The sequence below is a fragment of the Bombyx mandarina genome, chromosome 28, assembly GCF_030267445.1.
Source record: "Bombyx mandarina strain Sakado chromosome 28, ASM3026744v2".
Lineage (NCBI taxonomy): Eukaryota > Metazoa > Arthropoda > Insecta > Lepidoptera > Bombycidae > Bombyx > Bombyx mandarina.
Window position 1 is genome coordinate 5,011,295 of NC_143233.1, and position 21,450 is coordinate 5,032,744.

Here is a 21,450-nt window from a genome sequence, read left to right on the forward strand (position 1 = left end):
AATTAAATAGTCTGTTTTAGTCTATAAAACGACAATGTACTCGTTTCATCTCTTTTAAATCAAGCATATTACCTTAAAGTATTAAAATTGAAAAACTTAAAAATAATAATTGTTCAATTACGTTTTTGGAATTTACAAGATTTTTGGATTAAGCCACTTTGATTCTAAATGTGTGATATCCTTTCATTTAAGGTAAAACTACCATAACCATCCTATACTGAGTCATAGTATATTTCTGTGGAAAATTATTAGTGTGAAACTTAAAGAAAACATTTTCTTTCAGGCTAAGAAATTAATGAAAATGAATGTGCCATCACAAGAAAATGCTGGTTTATTATCCTCAGGTAAAAAAATGGAATTGTTACTTATCATTCTAAATTGTAACTACTACTGCTACTACACTAAACTGTATAGTGGAAGTATTCTAAAATTTGCGTCAGAACAAAAACTGTTTGGCTGTGAAGAAAGATTAAAAAAATTTAGATTAGTAGATATAAACGGAAGATTAGTAACAAACGGTTTAATTTTTATAAAAGGGCATTAACAAAGATTATTTAGAAATAAATCAAATAGAGCTTAATCTAATAAGCTGAAACCCAATTTCAGCCTTTTCTTTGATTATATAGAGAAAACTTCTAAATAAAATAAATAAATAAACACTACTATGCAATTTCGTCGTCGTGGCCTAAAAGATAAGACGTCCGGTGCATTCGTATCGAGCGATGCTCTGGTGTTCGAATCTCGCTGGCGGCTACCAATTTTTCTAATGAAATACGTACTCAATAAATGTTCACGATTGACTTCCACGGTGAAGGAATAACATCGTGCAATAAAAATGAAAACCCGCAAAATTATAATTTGCGTAATTACTGGTGGTAGGACCTCTTGTAGTCCGCACGGGTAGGTACCACCGCCCCGTCTATTTCTACCGTGAAGCAGTAATGCGTTTCGGTTTGAATGGTGGGGCAGCCGTTGTGACTATACTGAGACCTTAGAACTATATCTCAAGGTGTGTGGCGCATTTACGTTGTAGATGTCTGTGGGCTCCAGTAACCACTTAACACCAGGTGGGCTGTGAGCTCGTCCACAAATCTAAGCAATAAAAAAAAAAAAAATTGCCATGTTAAAAGGTAGTGTAGTTTGAGAGTGGCTGTTCGTCTTCTTGAGAGTAGTTCAAGAACTCGAGCAGCTGAGCAAGCACCAAAATATAAGTGGTGGAGATGGTAGTTCTTAGTCACTACTGTTGAACCTGCAGTGAATCACAAATGAACACGTTTTGTAAATTGTCAAAATTCATGTTCAAAGTTCATGTATTTTATTAGAGTGAAAATTTGTCACAAGCCAGACTGAAAAATGTATTTCTGATAAGAGAGAACCTGTTCTAAGAATTTATTACAACGCTGTGTGGAATATAATGAACACAGCATGGTCCTTCACACCGTGGCACAGTTTTTTCAGCATTATGTTAGTTAAAATGGTAATTAATACTGATCAAATGCTATTAAAGTGAATTGTTCAGTAAAGTCAATTTTAGACTCAATGTATTGAAAGCAATGGTCCAAAACAGTATGGCAAAATATTGTTTAAATGATTGTAGAACAATTGAATTTTAAACTGTATTTGTTATATCAAGAATTCTAAATGGTTGGGTTTATTGGCTGAGTATGGGTTAAGACAATGAGGTTAAAAATTTACATCTGCAATAAAATGAGTTTTTGTTGTAAATCCATTTACTTACTGTAATATAAGTTTTACAAAATAATTAAAGTTAAATTCCAAGATATTGTAAAAGCTGTATTAGCTATGTATATTATTATATAACATTCACGACAAAATAAAGAAAATAACAATTTTTACACAATTATTTATCTTTTTGTGCAAGTTTGTTTTTCACAAAAAAAGCTTTAGTGTTGTGGAATAATTGAACAAATGATACAAGAATCGTAAGGAATTCAAGCTTTGTGTGTTAAGCAGTATCTTGCATGTTTCCATGCATATGTATACCAGCATATGTATGGTCAGCTGTAGAATGGCATGGATACTAGGAGTATTATCTGTTAATAATTTAGCAGCACTATTCCTGTGAGCATCGTAAATTACGCGGAGAAAGAGCTGCAGCGTGCTCTGAGTATTAAACCAGTGTATTGCCATCATAGAAAATACACATAAATTAGTATAGATAAGCAACTAGCTAAGCACTCAACAAAAATGTTTACGGGCGTCGGCCACTAGATGGCTTCGCTTCGATGAGTTTCTAATTGCTCCTGTAGATGGCGGTAACATATAACCTATCCTATATTTTATTTTTAATGAAAGATTTTGTAAATTTTTAGAAACCACAAATTGATAAAATCTAATCAATTTGTCGTTAACAAATAAAGACTTGAATGATTTCTTTTTAACTTCTGTGTTTAGTCATACTATATTTAAATGCCTTAACTATAACAACATATAAGTTTAGGGGCATCCGCTACAAAATGTCGCTAGTTTCCATACAAAAAAATATTTGTATTAAAGTATCGATGTTTCAGGGCCCTGAGTGCCATGGTCAGATGGCATTCGCACCCTGCCCAATTATGCCGCGAATCATTAATGCGTTCCAGTTTTAAGTGTGGGATATCGGTAATACAAATACAATTAAACGTTTTTTTTTTTATAATCTCAATAATGAAACAAAAATGTAATCACTACATAGTATAAAACAAAGTCACTTTCTCTGTCCCTATGTATGCTTAAATCTTTAAAACTACGCAACGGATTTTGATGCGGTTTTTTTTAATAGATAGAGTAATTGAAGAGGAAGGTTTATATGTATAATAACATCCATTAAATAGTGGAGAAATCAATAATAAATTACAGTTTCCGAAGCGAAGCGAGGGCGGTTCGCTAGTATAAGTATAAAATGAATATCTTATACCTTTAAACGAGCAATTCTTGTATATTAATATATAATCTGAATCTCGGAAACGGCTCCAACGATTTTCATAAAATTTCGTATACAGGAGATTTCGGGGGCGATAAATCGATCTAGCTACGATTTATTTTCAGAAAATGTTGTTTTATTCGTGTTTTCAATAATCAAGTCTTCCCGACATCTATTGGCGAATAGATGTGGGCGAGCCCATGGTCATCACCATTACACCTGGCACCGAAAAAAGACAACGGTTGGCGCCCTTGTGGTGACTATAGGCAACTCAACGCTCGGACTATCCCAGATAGGTATCCAGTACGTCATATACACGACTTTGCGCACAATATCACTGGTTGTAGTACGTTTAGCACCATTGACCTTGTTAAAGCTTACAACCAAATACCAGTCTGTGCCGAAGATATACCAAAAACCGCGATCACCACCCCCTTTGGAATGTATGAATTTCCTTTCATGACATTTGGGCTACGAAATGCTAGCCAAACATTTCAAAGATTTGTAGATGAGATGATGCGCGGGCTAGATTTCGTTTACTGTTATTTGGACGATTTTCTCATATTTAGCAGGGACAGCATTCAGCATGAGCAGCATCTGCGCCAAGTATTTACCAGACTTAGGGACTACGGGATGGTAATCAACTTGTCCAAGTGTGTTTTTGGGGCTCCCGAGGTAACTTTTCTAGGTTACCGTATCTCGGAGAGCGGAACCAAACCACTGGACGAGAAGGTACAAGCCATCAATAACTTTCCCCCACCCAAAGACGTTAGGACGCTTAGACGGTTTTTAGGTATGGCCAATTTTTATAGGCGGTTTCTGCCTAATGCTGCCCAAATACAAGCTCCCCTTAACGCCCTACTTATGGGTTCAGTCAAAGGCTCCACTCCTATTAGCCTTAATGACGTTGCTCTGAAAGCTTTCGCAAAGACCAAGGAAAGCCTCTCTAACGCGGCACTCCTGGCACATCCAGATTGTCAGGCTAAGGCACTGATTTCAGGCTGGATATCCCGATTCGGTTGCCCGACAGATATTGTTACAGACCGCGGCCGTCAATTCGAGTCCGCGCTGTTTCAGTATCTGGCAAAAACTACTGGATTCCAGCACAAACGCACAACTGCCTACCATCCCGCGTGTAACGGTCTTGTGGAACGCTTCCACAGGCAGCTAAAAGCTTCCATCGTATGCCACGCTAACGACAATTGGTCAGAAGTCCTACCTTTTGTACTACTTGGTATCCGTAGCGCATTCAAGGAGGACTTACAGACTTCGTCCGCTGAGTTGCTTTACGGCGAGCCGTTAAGACTTCCCGGCGAATTCTTCGAGCCGAGCACAGCCTGTACTACTGATCTATCAGATTTTACGGCTCGTCTACGCTCATTCGCCGAGAAATTAAAACCGGTTCCCGCCTCTCGCCATAACAAAGAAAATATTTTTATTTTCAAAGAGCTCAAGAACGCGGAGTACGTCTTTCTACGTGAAGATGCTTCGCGCCCTCCTCTTACGCCAGCATATACAGGTCCTCATAAAGTATTAGAACGACGTGACAAGACGTTCAAACTTTTAATTAAAGGTAACTCTGTCACCGTCTCGATAGACCGTTTAAAACCTGCGTATTACCTTACTGTTCATGAAGGCCTGTTAGGTAATGCACTTTCACCTGCCATATCTGAACCCGATGTTGCGGTAGCTCCACCACCTGAGAGAACTGCACCTATAACTACACGTTCCGGTCGACATGTCAGATTCCCGGATTTTTATCGCCCCTAACCAGGTCTCTGGGGGGGAGTGATGTGGGCTTATCCCACATTTCATGCACACACATTTACTCTTCACAATATAAAACTTATATAATAAATTATTAATACACACAGAGTATACATTCACACATATAACATATCTATTCATAAATTATTACTACATTACATACAAAACAGACATACACACACGACAATTTATCGTGCCGCGTCAATGTGACGCTTAGTAGTCGTCGTGGCCTAACGGATAAGACGTCCGGTGCATTCGTGTTGAGCGATGCACCGGTGTTCGAATCCCGCAGGCGGGTACCAATTTTTCAAATGAAATACGTACTCAACAAATGTTCACGATTGACTTCCACGGTGAAGGAATAACATCGTGTAATAAAAATGAAACCCGCAAAATTATAATTTGCGTAATTACTGGTGGTAGGACCTCTTGTGAGTCCGTGCGGGTGGGTACCACCACCCTGCCTATTTCTGCCGTGAAGCAGTAATGCGTTTCGGTTTGAAGGGTGGGGCAGCCGTCGTTACTATACTTGAGACCTTAGAACTTGTATCTCAAGGTGGGTGGCGCACTGTCGTGTAAAGTGTCTTCTGTGTACTGTTTATAAACTGAATATCTATCTGTGCTCGTAACCTTCAATTCTTCATAATTATAATAATATAGACTGTTTTGTGTTCTGGTGTGGACTAAGTGTAACTTTTAATAAACATTTAATTAGTGTGCAAGGTGTCGTATTTAATTTATTATCCGAACACCGACGGCGCCTACTTAGGTACTTACCTTTACCATATTACACTACAAGTCCGGACGACCCGTACATACTCATCCACATCCAAACGGAACCCAACAATTCTCGTCTATACTACTATTAAATAATACTATTTTTTTTTAATTGAGGGCAACTAACCGCTTTAAAGACACAACAAGATGGCGTAATTTAAAAAAAAAACCAGCAAAGCTCTGTCATCATCTAGTAAATGTTGATGTGTCGGTGTTCAGTCAATATACCTTGAGCTTCCACTTCAAGTACAATTCAAGTTATTTATTCCGAATATGACGCTCGTGAAACCCCGGAAGATATCTATGGCCTTATTAATAAAACATTTTGTGGGCTATGAATAGTTGTAAGTACGTTTTATCTTGTTGTGTGTTTTTGCTTTGTTATTGAGCTCTCTTAAAAATACAATGGGCTATGTAAATAAGGATTAGTTACACCGTTTTTAATAATGAATATTTTATTTTGTAAATGTTCTATTTTGTTTTTTAAAATAATAGTTTGGAAAAAAAGTACTAAATAAAAAATAAAAAATGATACTACAACACATCACTATTTACTAAAAAAATAGCCCACTGAGTTTCGTGTCGAATCTTCTCAGTGGGTCGCGATTTCGATCCGGTAGTAGATTCTTGCGAAGCACTGCCCTTGCCAGGGTTTATTAGCAAATTCTTTCAGGTTGAGCCCGTGAGCTCACCTACCAGTCACGGCGTAGTTGGAATAGGCTACCAGCGAAGAGTTAGAAAAAAAAAACAAAAAAAATGTGTTGACAAACGGAGAGAACAGTACTTATCTGGTTGTTATTTTTTGAATCTGTTTCATTTTTTTGTATTGATTGTTCTACCCATCCGAACGTAGCTGGAATAGCCCCTCCACTATCAGCAGTTAGGTAGAAAAAGAAAATACCCTAAAGTTCATTCATTAATGGCTAGTAAACAAAATAAAAGCAAAACGGAAGTCCTCTAACACAAACCAAAAAATGGTGTCTAACTTGGCTTCGCTGTGAAAATCTACTAAAATGGTACAGCCATTATCAAGTTTAGTGATACACCGTCATGCGTATGGCAATTTATATTGACATAATACTGAAATAAAAAAAATCCCTAAAGTTCATTAACGGCTAGTAAACCAAATAAAAGAAAACGGAAGTCCTTAAGCCAAAGCAAAAAATTGTGTCTGACTGTCTTTATTTATTTCTTCGTTGTGAAAATCAACTAAAATGGTCGAGACATTATAAAGTGATACTCCGTCATGCATATGCATGACGGAGTATCATCTATATATCTATCTAATAGTAATAGATATATAGATGAAACAAAACATACAAACGAATTCATTCATATCCATCCATCGTCAATTATAATAGGCTGCACATTCGAACTTTGTGACGACACCTGCTTCCGTCGAGACCGGTGTCGAGCCGGACGCGGTTCCCCTGTCATTATAGGGTTGTCAACCGCAACACAAAGATTGTTTTTGTTGCCATAGAGTTGTCAACCGTAACACAAAGACTATAAGGGCTATTTTGTTGCTTAAATTAAAATAGAACGTGATGTTAACACATCTTTATCATGGCAGAATGACTTGTCAAGTCTTGCCTGTGAACGTGTGGCTCTTCATATTCGGGTGAAATGATAACACCAGGATACTGAGTTACTCAGCGGGCTACTATTGCAATCCCCACTTCGATAAAGCGGCACAACACGAGAACCCTCTCATCGTGGCCGCCGGTAACTACATTCCCGATCCTGTGGGCAGAATGGAAAGCAGTCGACGTCGCCCCAAACACGACATTTCGTATCCTCTCAATCCACTAACGGTGCTTTTAGGTACCTCAAGCACCGGCCATGTTCTCGTCGAACCCGTCACTTGCGACGAAGGGTTCGACGAGTAAATTAACCCTCAGACACAGCCCACTGAGTTTCTTGCCGGATCTTCTCAGTGGGTCGCGTTTCCGATCATGTGGTAGATTCTGCGAAGCACGGTTCTTGCCAGGGTTCATGTTACCAACGTCATCAGGTTTGAACCCCGTGAGCTCACCTACTAGTTAAGGCGACGCGGATACTTAGGTAGGAAAAAAAAAGCGATCCGATAGTAAATTGCGAAGCAACTGCCCTTAAGTCAACTACCCGTTCTATCGCTGAAAAGTCCTTCAAGCCAACAGTTATTCTCTCAACCCAAAAAAACCTAAAGTTTTATATGCTGCAGGCTCACGCTGTACAAATATAAGTAAAAAATAATTCGTGCTTGACGTAAGCTTAGCAAATAACTGCCATATGAAGTTCGGATGTATGTAGATGGCAGTATAATGTTAAAGAAAAATCTCCCAAAAATACTGGAATATTTAATTATCTTTTCAACACTGAAACCAATGCAATTTTATTTATTTATATACATTCTTAGATAATTAATAAGTAGATGATGACCGAGCTTTGCTCGTTTTTCTTTTTCTTTTTTTATAACGCCATCTTGTTGTGTCTTTAAAGCAGTAAAAATAGTATTATTATTCGCCAACAGATTTCGGGAAGAGTCATAAAGTTGATTATCGATAAAGTTGATTATTGAAAACACGAATAAAACAACATTTTCTGAAAATAAATCGTAGCTAGATCGATTTATCGCCCCCAAAATCCCCTGTATACTAAATTTTATGAAAATCGTTGGAGCCGTTTCCGAGATTCAGATTATATATACATATATATATATACAAGAATTGTTCGTTTAAAGGTATAAGATATTCCTACGTAATAAAATATTCCGTAATGCGATTTCAATAATTTGCAACAGCGCATTTCAAATGTTTCCAATTTGCACATACCATCTCGAAAACTCCCTATCGACTAGTTGTTGAATAGTTTAACCTCGGCGGAGGCGTCGTCAGGATCGATCCCGCGACTGCGCGTTAAGGCGGAGCCCTCACAAAGGTGAAGGCGGCCCGGCGCTGGTCGGACCTGTCAAAATAACAAATAGATTTTCGCGAAACCCACAATACGTGTGCTGAAGCCACGGATCTATTTGAAAAATAATAATAATTAAAAAACCAGTTACGTTTTTCATATTAGTTAAAGTATCAAATTAATTTCCCAAAATCGATATACATTTTAACTTTAAACAAGCTTTCTTGTTGTTTTTTTTTAAATTGTTATGTTTAATTCGGATTCATTGGATGTGTGAACAGTGTTAAATGAATTAGTGGGATACGAAGATGTAGTCCAACTTGGTCATAGTCGGTAAGTATTGAACTTGTTGCGTTCTAATTTTAATACCAAGATGACGTAATAGAACATTTGTAACTTGAAAGAGGTGAATTTAGTTAAAGACCAGGTGTAGGTAGGTAAGAAATAAAAGTTTGCGAGAAAAAAATATGTCCAATTTAAGGGCTGAAGTTTAAAGTTTTTTTTTATTGCTCGTGTAGGCAGACGAGCATAAGGCTCACCTGATGGTGAGTGGTTACGGTCGCCCATGGACTTCAGCAATGCCAGGGGCGGAGCCAAGCCGCTGCCTACTGTTAAAAATGTATAAAAAGTTGTTTGGGCATATTGAATTATAGCTAAGTCTTACCTTTGTACATACATATCGAGGGATGAAAGGCTGAAGTGAATGGTTTGAACGTTTAGAGAAACTTTACAGGAGAGGAATTTAAAGTTTATAATTTGGAAAAGATATCATAACAAAAAAACTTCAGCTAGGTATATGAATAAAGTTAATTGAAGTTCAATTAAAAACATCGAACTGTTGATGCTAATCTATACAAATAAATAAAATTGGAGTGTCTGTAATATTATATAACCGCTTTTTACTAAATGCATATCTATGTATACACGGTAGATACACCAAAAATGTATTTCGTCTGTCTGTCTGTCTGTCAGTCGGTCTGTCTGTCTGTTTGTTCTGGCTAATGTCAGGAACGGCTGGAGCAATTTTGACGGGACTTTCACTGTACCTGATAATATAAGGAGTAACTTAGGCTACATTTTTTGGATTAACTTCGCCTCGCAGCGTTAACCGTGGTACGACAATAACCGCGGGTAACACCGCGGGGTTCATCTAGTACCAAATAAAACGCACCTTTAATTACAAAGATAAATGTCGCGTGTTAAGCAAAATGTTGCTTAATCCTAATAGCCTTTTACCCCTCGATATAGCAATACATTAAAAATTATAACCGCATTGTGGACTTAAGTAATTTTGATACGAACGTATCAAAAGTACTCATACATCTTAAATTGGTTTGGGCATATTGTTTATTATTAATATTCATGTAACTGTACACAATTCTGAGATTTTGATGAGATTTTGGAAACAACGAATATTATTATTAAACATTAAACTATGAAGGCATTTTTATTATCTTTGTTCATTGAATAAATATCCCATGAACTGTTTTTTTGTACAACTATTGGCATTATCAATCCAAAATTTGATTATGATTTAAATACGATTCGACATTTTAGGATATGAATACATTGACATTTTAGAGGTCTCTGTTTAAATCTGTTAAAGATTTTAGGCGAAATGTAACCCTAAAGGTATTCGGTATAAATATGCTTTAGTCAATTTATTTTCGACAGCTACAAAAATCTATTAAGAAAACCGAGTGATATTTTAGTTTTAGAAACCCTTTATTCTAGTCATGATTTTTCTGCATTTGGTTTTCGCGCGACTACCGTACTTTATTTAAATGATTATTTTTTACCGGTGTATTAAATTGTTACTTGTGCTAAGGGTATGCTGTGAGCTTAAACAGGTCTTCTTTTATCCTACCTATCCGCTGGCAGCCTAAGCGGCTATTCCAGCTTCGCGTGAATAGCTAGGTGAGCTTACGGGCTCAACTTGGGAGAAATTGCCAACACTAGCCCTAGCAAGAGTAGTGCTTCGCAGAATCTACCACCGGATCGGAATGGCGAGTAACTCTGAGGGCTGTAGTTAGAATTCGACGAGGTGAAACGGGTTAGTACGCGGATCCCTTTCCGATTTCAAGGATTAGACAGGACTGCGACGTCCTTTTAGGTTGGTGGAAAGCGTTCGCGTTGTGATATTCATTAGCTGCTATAGGAAATTAAAACCAATCTGGTTTTGTTTCATCGGCGCACTTATATCAACGAAAACACTTGAAAGGGAAATTGAAGTCTTAATCATTCAAGTTCATTAAGACTACTTTAAGGTTCAATCTCCTCTTTTTTATTGTCATCATTATTTCATTCGGAGACTTTTTATTTTATTTCTTTATTGCTTAGATAGGTGGACGAACTCACGGAACACCTGGTGTTATGTGGTTGTTGGAGCCTATAGACATCAACAACGTAAATGCAGCCACCCACTTTGAGATATGAGTCTCAGTTTTTATAGTGCAACCGTTGCCCCGGCCTTCAAACCGAAAGGCATTACTGCTTCACGACAGGAAAAGGCATGGTGGTGGTAATCTACCCGTGCGGGTTCACAAGACGTGGTAACACCAGGCGCAATGCTTTATAGTTTTCTTAGTCAAGGACGACTTGTTATCACGCGAAATCGAACCCTAAGACTAGTTTTAATTATATCCATGACTCTCCAAAAAATGTTAAAATAATTTTTCAATAATATTATTTAGTATGACATCATGAATTTGCATAATACTTCATGCCTTGATTAGGGCGCTCAACAGTGAGCTAAGAGCATTTGCAACGGTATAATTCGAAGTCACGGATATCATTTCGCGTTTTACGGTAGTTCTAAGAATACGTGTAAGGTCTATTGGTCTATTGGTCGGGTATGTTAAAAACACGGTTAGGCTTGTTCAGGGTCGCGTTTTTTTATAATTGTTTTTTTTTTTTGTTGTTGCTTAGATGGGTGGACGAGCTCAAAGCCCACGTGTCGTTAAGCGGTTACTGGAGCCCTAAATCCTAAAAGATGAGATATAAGTTCTAAGGTCTTAGTATAGTTACAACGGCTGCCGCATTCTTCAAACCGAAACGCATTACTGCTTCACGGTAGAAATAGGCAGGCTGGTGGTACCAACCCGTGCGGACTCACAAGAGGTCCTATCACCAGTAATAACGCAAATTATAGTTTTGCGGGTTTGATTTTTATTACACGATGCTATTCCTTCACCGTGGAAGTCAATCGTGAACGTTTGTTGAGTACGTATTTCATTAGAAAAATTTGTACCCGCCTGCGGAATCGCTCGATACGAATGCACCGGACGTCTTATCCTTTAGGCCACGACGACTTAAACTGTTCTCGTTTTCTATGAAGACCAAAAATCTCAAGGTTGAACGTTGGCCCGTCCTGTCGTGCTGGTAGCCATCACGGACGTGTAGTCCCGCCTATATCTGCTTTGAACTGGTTATGCGTTTCGGTTCGTAGGGTGGGAAAGTTGTTATATACGATTGAGACTTCGTGAAAAAGCGCTTAGTGTTGAGCTTGTTTTTACATATTTTGCATAATTCGTTAAAGGGTTTTTGAAAAAAAGTATAAATAAATAATACATAAATCAATGCTAAATTCAGAGCAAAATAATTTTAAATGTATTTTTATTAATTTTATTAAATTATTTAAAAAAAATCCGTAGAGGTCGACATATGTCGCAATAGTCGGTATTCCGACGCTCCTTACTTTATGCGCGTTAATAGAGAGTCGATATATCGACGGTTCGCGCTCAAAGGGTTAAAAACCGTAAAGTCGTTTTAATCAAAACTATTGCATGTTCATTGGGCGAACAGTAGTGATTCTTAGTTAATAACCGAACATATTGTCGTCCTGTATGACATGCCTTACGTTATCGTGATGGAAATATTCATTTATGAAAAAGGAGGTATTTCTCTAAGTAACATCGAACAAAAACGACAGCGTGCCCTTTTTCAACCCATCAAACTAAATAAATGTGCGGAATAATGTTGCCCATAAAAATGTTTAACGTCCCTCACCTATAAGTCGTATAACGCTTCTAATATAAGAAGATAGGAGTTTCATTGTCCTGGTAATCGGAGTTACGACATACTTAATTAGATTCCTTAAATTGCGTCAACACATTAAACGGTGCGTGTGTGCGTGTGTTTGTGTTTTTGGCCGCGTGAATTGCACGTAAAAGGTATAAATTAAAATTCTTAGCAAGAAATAATTGCTATATTCGGCATAAGGCATGTTTTGTAAATAAAAAAGAAAATAGGTTTATTTATTGTTAAGGTTTTCAGTTTGTTGGGCGGATCGAAAGGCCGCAGACACGATCATCCTATCTAATTCTGCCGCGAAGCTTTCATTGATCATCATCGATTCAAAGATTCAGTTGCGCGTTCAGCTTTGAAGGGTGGGGCATATACAACTGAGACTTTAATTTCTTGTCGTTGAGACTTCGCCGCTGAATTGGTTGGTCCATATGCCTCAATATTTATTTTAAATCAATTTTTTTGGAAAGTAGTTCCTTATGGGACGATGCGGAGGGGTACCACCCTAACCGGGAAAAACGTCCGTAACGTAAGATTTTTATTAGTAATGCACACAGTGTACGACTTAACTTTGTAATAACGTACAAAAAATAACATATTTTTTTATCATTCATTGATCACGATCTCAGAGCGTTCGTTTGCGCAATACACTAACTCTTATGCAAACAACCGTGAATGAAGTGTACCACAATAAGTTCGCACGTTACCGAATGACCGTGGGTTGTTGCGAAACCTCCAGTTTTTTTTTTTTTATACCTCGAATAGAACTTAAAATTAATATTTTTATAATAAGCAACTTCGTTCCTATCCGGTGTCCCACGACACCACACATCTTTTTTCCTACCTATTCTAATAACCTCGAAGGGCTATATTTACTGAGCTAGTAGGTGAGGTCCCGGAGCTCAAACCGGGAGTGCTGCTAACACTGGCCCTAGTAAGAGCAGTGCTTAGCAGAATCTACCACCGGATCGGAAACGCGACACACTGAGAAGATCCGGCGAGAAACTCAGTGGGCTGTGTCTGTGGGTTAATTCGCTCGTCGAGCCCTTCGTCGCAAGGGACGGGTTCGGCGTGGGCGGTGATCAGGACTTGACGTACCTAAAATCAGGAGGATCCGTGTGTAAATCCAATTTTAATACTTGATTTGGCTGGAGAGTAATCAATAATATTCACATTCCGATCGTTGTCAAGCGATTCCGAAGAAAAGTTATTTTATATGGCATCGCCTGATTATCTGATATCATGTTTACTTTCCCACAAGATTACAAATACTCAGATTCTACAACCGACTGGGCTCTTCAACGTATGTTGGTTGCTGCAAAACATTTTTGTTTCGTTCGTAATCGATTGTGGTGAAGTTAAACATCGTATTTTCACGACGGTAAAAATATTTTTCGGCTTAATCTCAGACCGGTGATCCAGGTCAAAACTTCGAACTTGGGTTCGTGGCTAGTTCCTTATTGTAATTTTATTGAGAAATTAAATTAAGCGCAGGCAATTCCTACTTCCTTGACGGTATGAAGACATTTATACCAAGGAGTAAATTTTTTTTTCTACCTATGCTGGGTTACGTTATATTCTTAATAGTTTATTTATTTTCATAGATAATACCCGTTAACATTTCATGTGAGCCCACTGAGTTTCTCGTTGGATCTTCTCAGTGGGTTGCGTTTCCGATCCGGTGGTAGATTCTGCGAAGCACTGCTCTTGCTAGGGCCAGTGTTAGCAACACTTCCGGTTTGAGCCCCGAGAGCTCATCTACACGCTAGGGTAAAGCTGAAATAGCCTCTCTTATCAGCATAGGTAGGGGGAAAAATGGCAATGTAAAATTTCGATACTGTATTTATATTACATATTTTAAGCTAATAATCTCAAAATTCATATCTCAAGGTGGGTCACGGTGGGTGGCGGCACTTACGTTGTAGATGTCTATTGGCTCCAGTAACCACTTAACACCAGGTGGATCGTGAGCATGTCCACCCATCTAAGCGAAAGAAAAAAAAAGTTTATTCTGTACTAAAAGTGCAAATACCAAACTGTAAATAGTAAACAAATCAATGTGTTTATTTCAACGTATGATCATATCACTTAAGCTCTCTGCTCTTTAAGCAATCATCGTCGAAGCCTAAGTTGCACCTACTAAGTTATGTCGCACTTTATTTTAAGTAGCATATTGATTATGAACGACGATTTAACAGTTAATGTCCTTTTTATCTCATGTTACTTTAACTAATCCTTCAGTTAGACATGCCTAAAGCCGTTAGTCATGCTTTTAACATTTTTAATAGGTACATTGAAAAGTATTCGTTAAGTACTCGTTAATTCACGTTACGTGCGACTCGCGATAAAAGAAATGGTACGTGCTTAATCCCGAAACAATGACTTCGGCTTACGAGGCGCCCTAAATACCATTAAAACTTCGGGTCTTTTGCATTCTGGTAAAGAAAAATATACTTTATAAAGGTTCAGCTTGAAATCGCATCGCGGTTAAAATCTTTTTGACGTGAAAACGTTTTATAATTCGATGGAGCCGGCTGCACGCACGAAAAAACGTGACTCACGCGGCGTTACCTCACTCTGAGGCGTTCCATTTAAAGCTTGTAGTGCAAGCGAGAGCGCGCAACGAGCGACAAAGAGGCACAATCGGCCTCCGCGTTCGGCAGCGTTCGACAACTGTCTCTCTCCTACTTGAGTGAGGGATGCATCCGCGTGGACAGCTGCTATACAATAATACATTGACATTTTCTTCTTCAAACGAGGCTTGTGGAGAGTATTAAGCGGTAGGCAGCGGCTTGGCTCTGCCCCTGGCATTGCTGAAGTCCATGGGCGACGGTAACCACTCACCATCAGGTGGGCCGTATGCCCGTCTGCCTACAAAGGCAATAAAAAAAAAAAAAAAAAAACATGTCTTCGTCAAGTATGAAGTTCAGTGAAAAGTGAATGTGGTGTCAATTGTTTATAGCAACGATAATTGCGATAATTGAAAAATGAAACCATTCCATCAGTATTTTCTTATGACGTTGTCACGTTCAACTATCGTCAGTAACCCGACTTTACAGACAACCGATTTTTTTTTATCTAGAAAAAAAAAAATCTTGTTTTAATGGAAATTTTACAGTGTCCGGCAATAATAGGACATCTATAAATATCTCCCTAGCGTCACCCCTTCTTGCGTGCACCGCTATTCGCTAAAATTCGCTCCACGTCCTATTTAGACCGCCTAACCAATTCCACATGACCTGCAAAGACCAAGGAAATTTCTGTAATGTCAGATCTAGATAGAGATCATTTCAGATCGGTTGCAGGGTTGCGTTGTACGAGCCTTGACCTGCGATGTGAAAAGTAGGTCGTTCGAGCAATTGCGAATATGCATTTTGAGTGCCGCGTAATGTTGTGTACTTGAACAGGGATAATAATGGATGAGCCCGGGGTTTATTACATTGTCGTTTCAGATATTACATTGCTCTTGCTATTTTTTTTAGAACAAAAATTAGGTTTAGATTTTGATGTCAAACAGACAAATGATTTGTTTCGTTATGATTGTAAGAGATGAGCAGGAAATAAGGGGCATAAGTAGGGAAAGGATGAGTAAATTTTGTATTAGTCTTGTATTGTAGAGGGGGAAGAGGTCGATCGAACCATTTCGATAAAGCGGCACGACACGAGAACCCGCTCATGGTGGCCGCCGGTAACTACATAGCCGATCCTGCGGACCAAATGGTAAACGGTCGACGTCGCCCAAAACATGTCATCTCGGATCCTCCCGATCCACTAACGGTGCTTTTAGGTACCCCAAGCACCGGTCATCGTTCTCGTCGAACCCGTCACTTGCGACGAAGGGCTCGACATGGTCTCGCTAGACCATCAGCTAATGTAGGAAAGAAAAAAAGTCGACGGAAGAAGACATGGATGGAGTGTGTGAATTACGATATGAGAGAGAGAGAGAGAGGAGTGAGTGTTGAGATGACGGCTGATAGAAGAGAATGGAAAGGAAAAATTAGCTGTGCCGACCCCACCTAGTGGGATAAGGTGAAGAAAAAGAAGAGTCTACCTGTGTCGGACCAGCCAGTGAAATAGGTGTGATTGGAGCGCAACTCCAAAACGAACATGATAAATCTCGAGTTGAACCGTAAATGTGGTTTTAATTAAAAAGACTAATATAATAATAATAATAAAAATCATTTATTGCCTTTCACATCATAAAATGAAATACAAAAAAAAGAAAAGAAAAAAAAAGAGAAAAAGGCAAAAGGAGGTGGTGGCTCAGCTATTGCTGTTCAAGGTTGATAAATCGAACAGCGCTGATTTTCAGTCACCCCCGTTTCCCTTTGGTTCTTTGCGGGAATGAAGACTCGGTACGTGTGTACGTACTTAGAATATGGTATAAATTAGTAAAATTAGTAAATTATAAAATTTAAGAAAAAAACAAAACATAAACTAAGTAATATAAGTTATTAAAAAAAAAAACTGTCACACAATATTTTATCGGCAAGTAAGGCCGAGCTTGTGTCTCTAGATATAAATGTTGGTTTGAAAACCAATTTCCGGTTCCGTTAACTCACTTCACTTCTCTCCGTCCGGACTGGATATCTAATAGGAAATTAAGATGGATTTACAAGGAAACAATTGTTTCATAGAAAAAAATATTGGATTTTTATTATGTAATTTTCGAAATCGCACGCAATGTTTGATGATTGGGTTATTTCGGGACTAGATGCTCGATTGTTTTACTGTCATTTAGGATCGGTGCTCAATTGAAGTCTCGTCCAACCTTGGGTTATTTTGCTCCACACTCTGATCCTTGATCTAACCCATGAATCAGCTCGCTGAGTTTCTCGCCGCATCTTCTCAGCGGGTCACAATTCCAATCCGGTAGTAGATTCATTCACGAAGCAGCTTTTCTGGAGTTGTTAGGTCTCCTTCGGAGGCGCTCGGGCAGCTGTAAGCAAATACCACCCCTCCTGGCTGTGTGTTTGCTCGCCTACCTGTCCTGTTGAAACTGGAAATGCCTCCGATCCACCAGTAATATTTTAATCCTAAAAAAAGGCCAACGGGTTCAACCTCTATTTTTTATTTTGCTATTAAAATTACAAGCAAAGGTGTGCAAAGCCAAAGATGCATATGTTGTGTGAACGCTCTGACGGCACACCAGCGAATTTTGGTGTCACCTCTGCCAATTTGCGTTTCCGATAAATTACATGAAATTAAAAATTAATCTTAGGTTTGGAATCGAATTTTTTTCAAGTTTTATCCAAAATTTCTTTTTTCATTTAAAAATTCTAGTATACACCTGACTATACTGAGACCTTAGAACTATATCTCAAGGTGTGTGGCGCATTTACGTTGTAGATGTCTATGGGCTCCAGTAACCACTTAACACCAGGTGGGCTGTGAGCTCGTCCACACATCTAAGCAATAAAAAAAAATAAAAAAAATACTTTTCCCATATTCCAACGCTGTTCAATTAATTGTAGGTGCTTATTTGACTAACTAAAACCTTTGCAATACTGATATAGGTAGTCGTTGTTGAAATAGGCTAACTTCAAAATTCCTGTAATAACCTTCACTTTGCTACGTCGGGAACGCATAGTGAGTAAAATACTCAACATATTTCGGATGTTATCGAGAGAGGAAAATGTTATTATTTTAGAAGTCTTTAGATAAACATCAAACGGTATGGTTAAAGTTCCGTAATAACTTTTCATTTTGGTTTCAATACTGCGATGAAACATCTTACGAGGTTCAAACGCAGAGGGGATACCTTAAAAGTTTTCAAGGAGGTTCGGTTCAGATGTAATTGCGGAAAATGTTCGATATTCTTTTTTCTTTCTTTTGTACCTTTACTGTAAATAAAATGTATATAATGTGGCTTTAAAGGATATCATTTATTCATCTTTTTTTTTTATTGCTTGGATCGGTGGACGAGCTCACAGCCCACCTGGTGTTAAGTGGTTACTGGAGCCCATAGACATCTACAACGTAAATGCGCCACCCACCTTGAGATATAAGTTCTTAGGTCTCAGTATAGTTACAACGGCTGCCCCACCCTTCAAACTGAAACGAATTACTGCTTCACGGCTGAAATAGCCGGGGTGGTGGTAACTACCCGGGCTCACAAGGTCCTCTACCACCTACCACCTCCTCCTACCTCCTACCTCCTACCTTTCTTCTCCAATCGCTCCCTCATTGCTGAGGATCGTGACTCCGTTTTAGCTTGTCGACTGTCAGCCTCCATCGGTTCCGGTCAGTTGCCTGGTGTAGTGCAGCGCTAAGTGGTCCGCTGGTTTGCTCGGAGATCTGGTCGGACCAACGTTTGGGGCTCCGGCCTCTAGGACGTTTTCCTTCTACTTTCCCAGTGACCATCAGACGTTCCAAGTTGTCTACACCTTTTTTTTTTTTTTTATGATTGAAAATTTACTGGTGGCCCGATGGCCTTTCCAGTTTCACCAGGACAGGTGGGCGAGCAAAGGCTCAGCCAAGAGGGGTGGGATTTGCTAATAACTGCCCGAGCGCCTCCGAAGGAGACCTAACAACTCAAGAGCAATTGTTTCGCGAATGAATCTACTACCGGATCGGAATCGCGACCCGCTGGGAAGATCCGGCGAGAAACTCAGCGGGCTGATGCATGGGTTAGGTTGCACGTCGACCTCTTTGTCGAGTTCGACGAGTACGGTTACCGGGGTCCCTAAGCCTGCCCCTAGTATTAGAGCTGAAGGCATCTAATGCAAAGGTTATTGGATCTGATGGATCCGTAAGGACGTGTCTAGGGCGTCGACGGTGACTGGCTCCTGCATGATCAGGATTCGGGGAGTAGTCAGCGGCGGCAACGATAAGGCGATTATCATGACGCATAGCCTTATCGAAGTATCGTTCCGACGCTGACTTCATGTATTTCCGAATTGATTCGAGGCCCAGGTCTGTCTACACCTCTGCGGACAACGTAGCCAAGGTAGCGCATTATGCGTTGCAGACCTCCTACCACCAGTGAAAAAAATACTAATTATATAAATAAATAAATATATTTATGTATTTTAGTCTATAAAATAGAAACAGTAGCTTAGGTAAAGATCTTTAATTTGTTTCTATCAGCAGTTAATGCGTTTCAGTTTGAAGGGTGGGGTAGCCGTTGTAACTATACTGAGACCTTAGAACTTATATCTCAAGGTGGGTGGCGCATTTACTTTGTAGATGTCCATGGGCTCCAGTAACCACTTAACACCAGATGGGCTGTGAGCACGTCCGTCCATCTAAGCAATAAAGTAAACCTAGTCAGAGTTCTAATAAAAGGATATATTTTTAATACTCTAGTGTCCTGTTATGATTTGGCTTAATGTGTATTCACAGACGAGGTGGGCGGCAGTTCGGACACTCGTTCCGACAGCAGCGAAGACGAGGTCACCGAGCACGTGACGAGATCCACACCACCACCGAACATGGCTGCCGCCAGAGCACAGGTGAGCTCATTGTGCCACTATCTTTAAAAACTATTGTTTTTGCCGAACAAACCTGTTAGTATGAGTTTAGTACGCGTTAGCTTAGGAGTTGGGTATGGTAGAGGGGAGGGAATATACTTTGTTGCACACCATCACACAATTGACATTCAAAAACAGTCAACAGGCTATAATCGTACAATAGGCGGTCTTATCGCTAAACGCGATCTCTTCCAAACAATATTTAGAGTGATTATATCAAAATAGACCAAGCCTTGACGCACATTATGGAATAATGAAGAAAATACATATATGCAATAAGTATGTATCTACAATATCTTATACCTTTAAACGAGCAATTCTTGTATATATATATAATCTGAATCTCGGAAACGGCTCCAACGATTTTCATAAAATTTAGTATACAGGGGATTTCAGAGGGATAAATCGATCTAGCTACGATTTATTTTTAGAAAATGTTGTTTTGTTCGTGTTTTCAATAATCAACTTTATGGATAATGAACTTTATGACTCTTCCCGACATCTATTGGCGAATAATAATACTATTTTTTTTAATTGAGAGCAACTAACTGCTTTAAAGACACAACAAGATGGCTTTATCAAAAAAAAGACGAGCAAAGTTCGGTTATCGTCTAGTACATATATAATATAAAAACACTATATGATGTACATACCAATACACTTACATACACATAATAAATCAACAGTATGGAAATGGTAAAGGTTGTACAAACAAACAATACCAAGCAGATGTTCATTCATCATTATTTTAAAGCAGTTTAAAGTCGGAGCACTTCTCGCTGCAGCCGGTAGTGCATTACACAATCAAATCGCCTGGATAGTGGAATATAATGTATCAAAATTGATATATACCATGTAAAAATTTTACCTCCAGCACAGTCTCATTATGAGGACCAAAATTGTTCATGAAATAAGACCCTTTAGGTGCTTTCAGCAGCGGAGCAAACAGAAAATATGACTTTTTTCCACAAAATAATAGACAACATTGTGAAAAAAATATAGATCCACGTAGATCAGACTTCCCTTACCATGGCATGGGGAGCTTTTGTTGATTAAAGAATCCTTATCCTCCTCCGCCATACCTCCTGGTTTGAGCCCCGAGAGCTCACCTACAAACTAGGGTAACTCTGATATAGGCTCTCAAGGCTATCAGCATAGGCAGGGGAAAAAAAAACCTCATCCAGAAAAATAAGAATACCACAGCTACACCAAACAAATTAGTTGAACTCAGCTTTAATCGCCTTACAGGTGCCAACCATAAGCGTGACCCCACACAGCCCGGGAGTACTGGAAGACAGCTTACAACAACTAAGACGCCTCCATGCTGCCGTGCAACGGATGCGAGCTGCTCCACTGCCTTTATTGGTAAATTTTATATTTAGTTTTATGATCCCTAATCGCAGTCGAGTAGATAGCGGGTCTGGTAACTGGTTATAGTTGGCGTTGGCAATGTCAAGGGCGAAGGCGAGATGCTGTCCACCATAAGGATTGTCTAATGCACTCGGTATCTAGTTATTGTGGAGGATGGCAATGCTAATGGTACAGGCAAGTTGCTGTCCGCGAAAAGGATTATTTGGCGTCCTCGGTATCTGG

General features: G+C 39.1%; 1 protein-coding gene across 8 annotated transcripts in view; it reads left to right on the plus strand.

Annotated features, from left to right (window-relative positions):
• Positions 1-21,450, plus strand: part of cyst (rho guanine nucleotide exchange factor 18 cysts) — a 71,825-nt gene that overhangs the window by 1,862 nt on the left and 48,513 nt on the right. For 7 of the 8 annotated variants that reach the window (XR_016325569.1, XM_089739180.1, XM_089739181.1 and 4 more), the window contains exons 2-4: positions 284-344; positions 19,730-19,839; positions 21,106-21,222. Coding sequence is in view for 7 of the 8 variants with exons in the window: in XM_089739180.1 (XP_089595306.1) it covers positions 296-344; positions 19,730-19,839; positions 21,106-21,222 (276 nt within the window). In the remaining variant the exon portion in view is untranslated. Of the gene's footprint in view, positions 1-283; positions 345-8,354; positions 8,693-19,729; positions 19,840-21,105; positions 21,223-21,450 lie in introns of those variants that run through there. The other variant, XM_089739184.1, reaches the window with a different exon arrangement.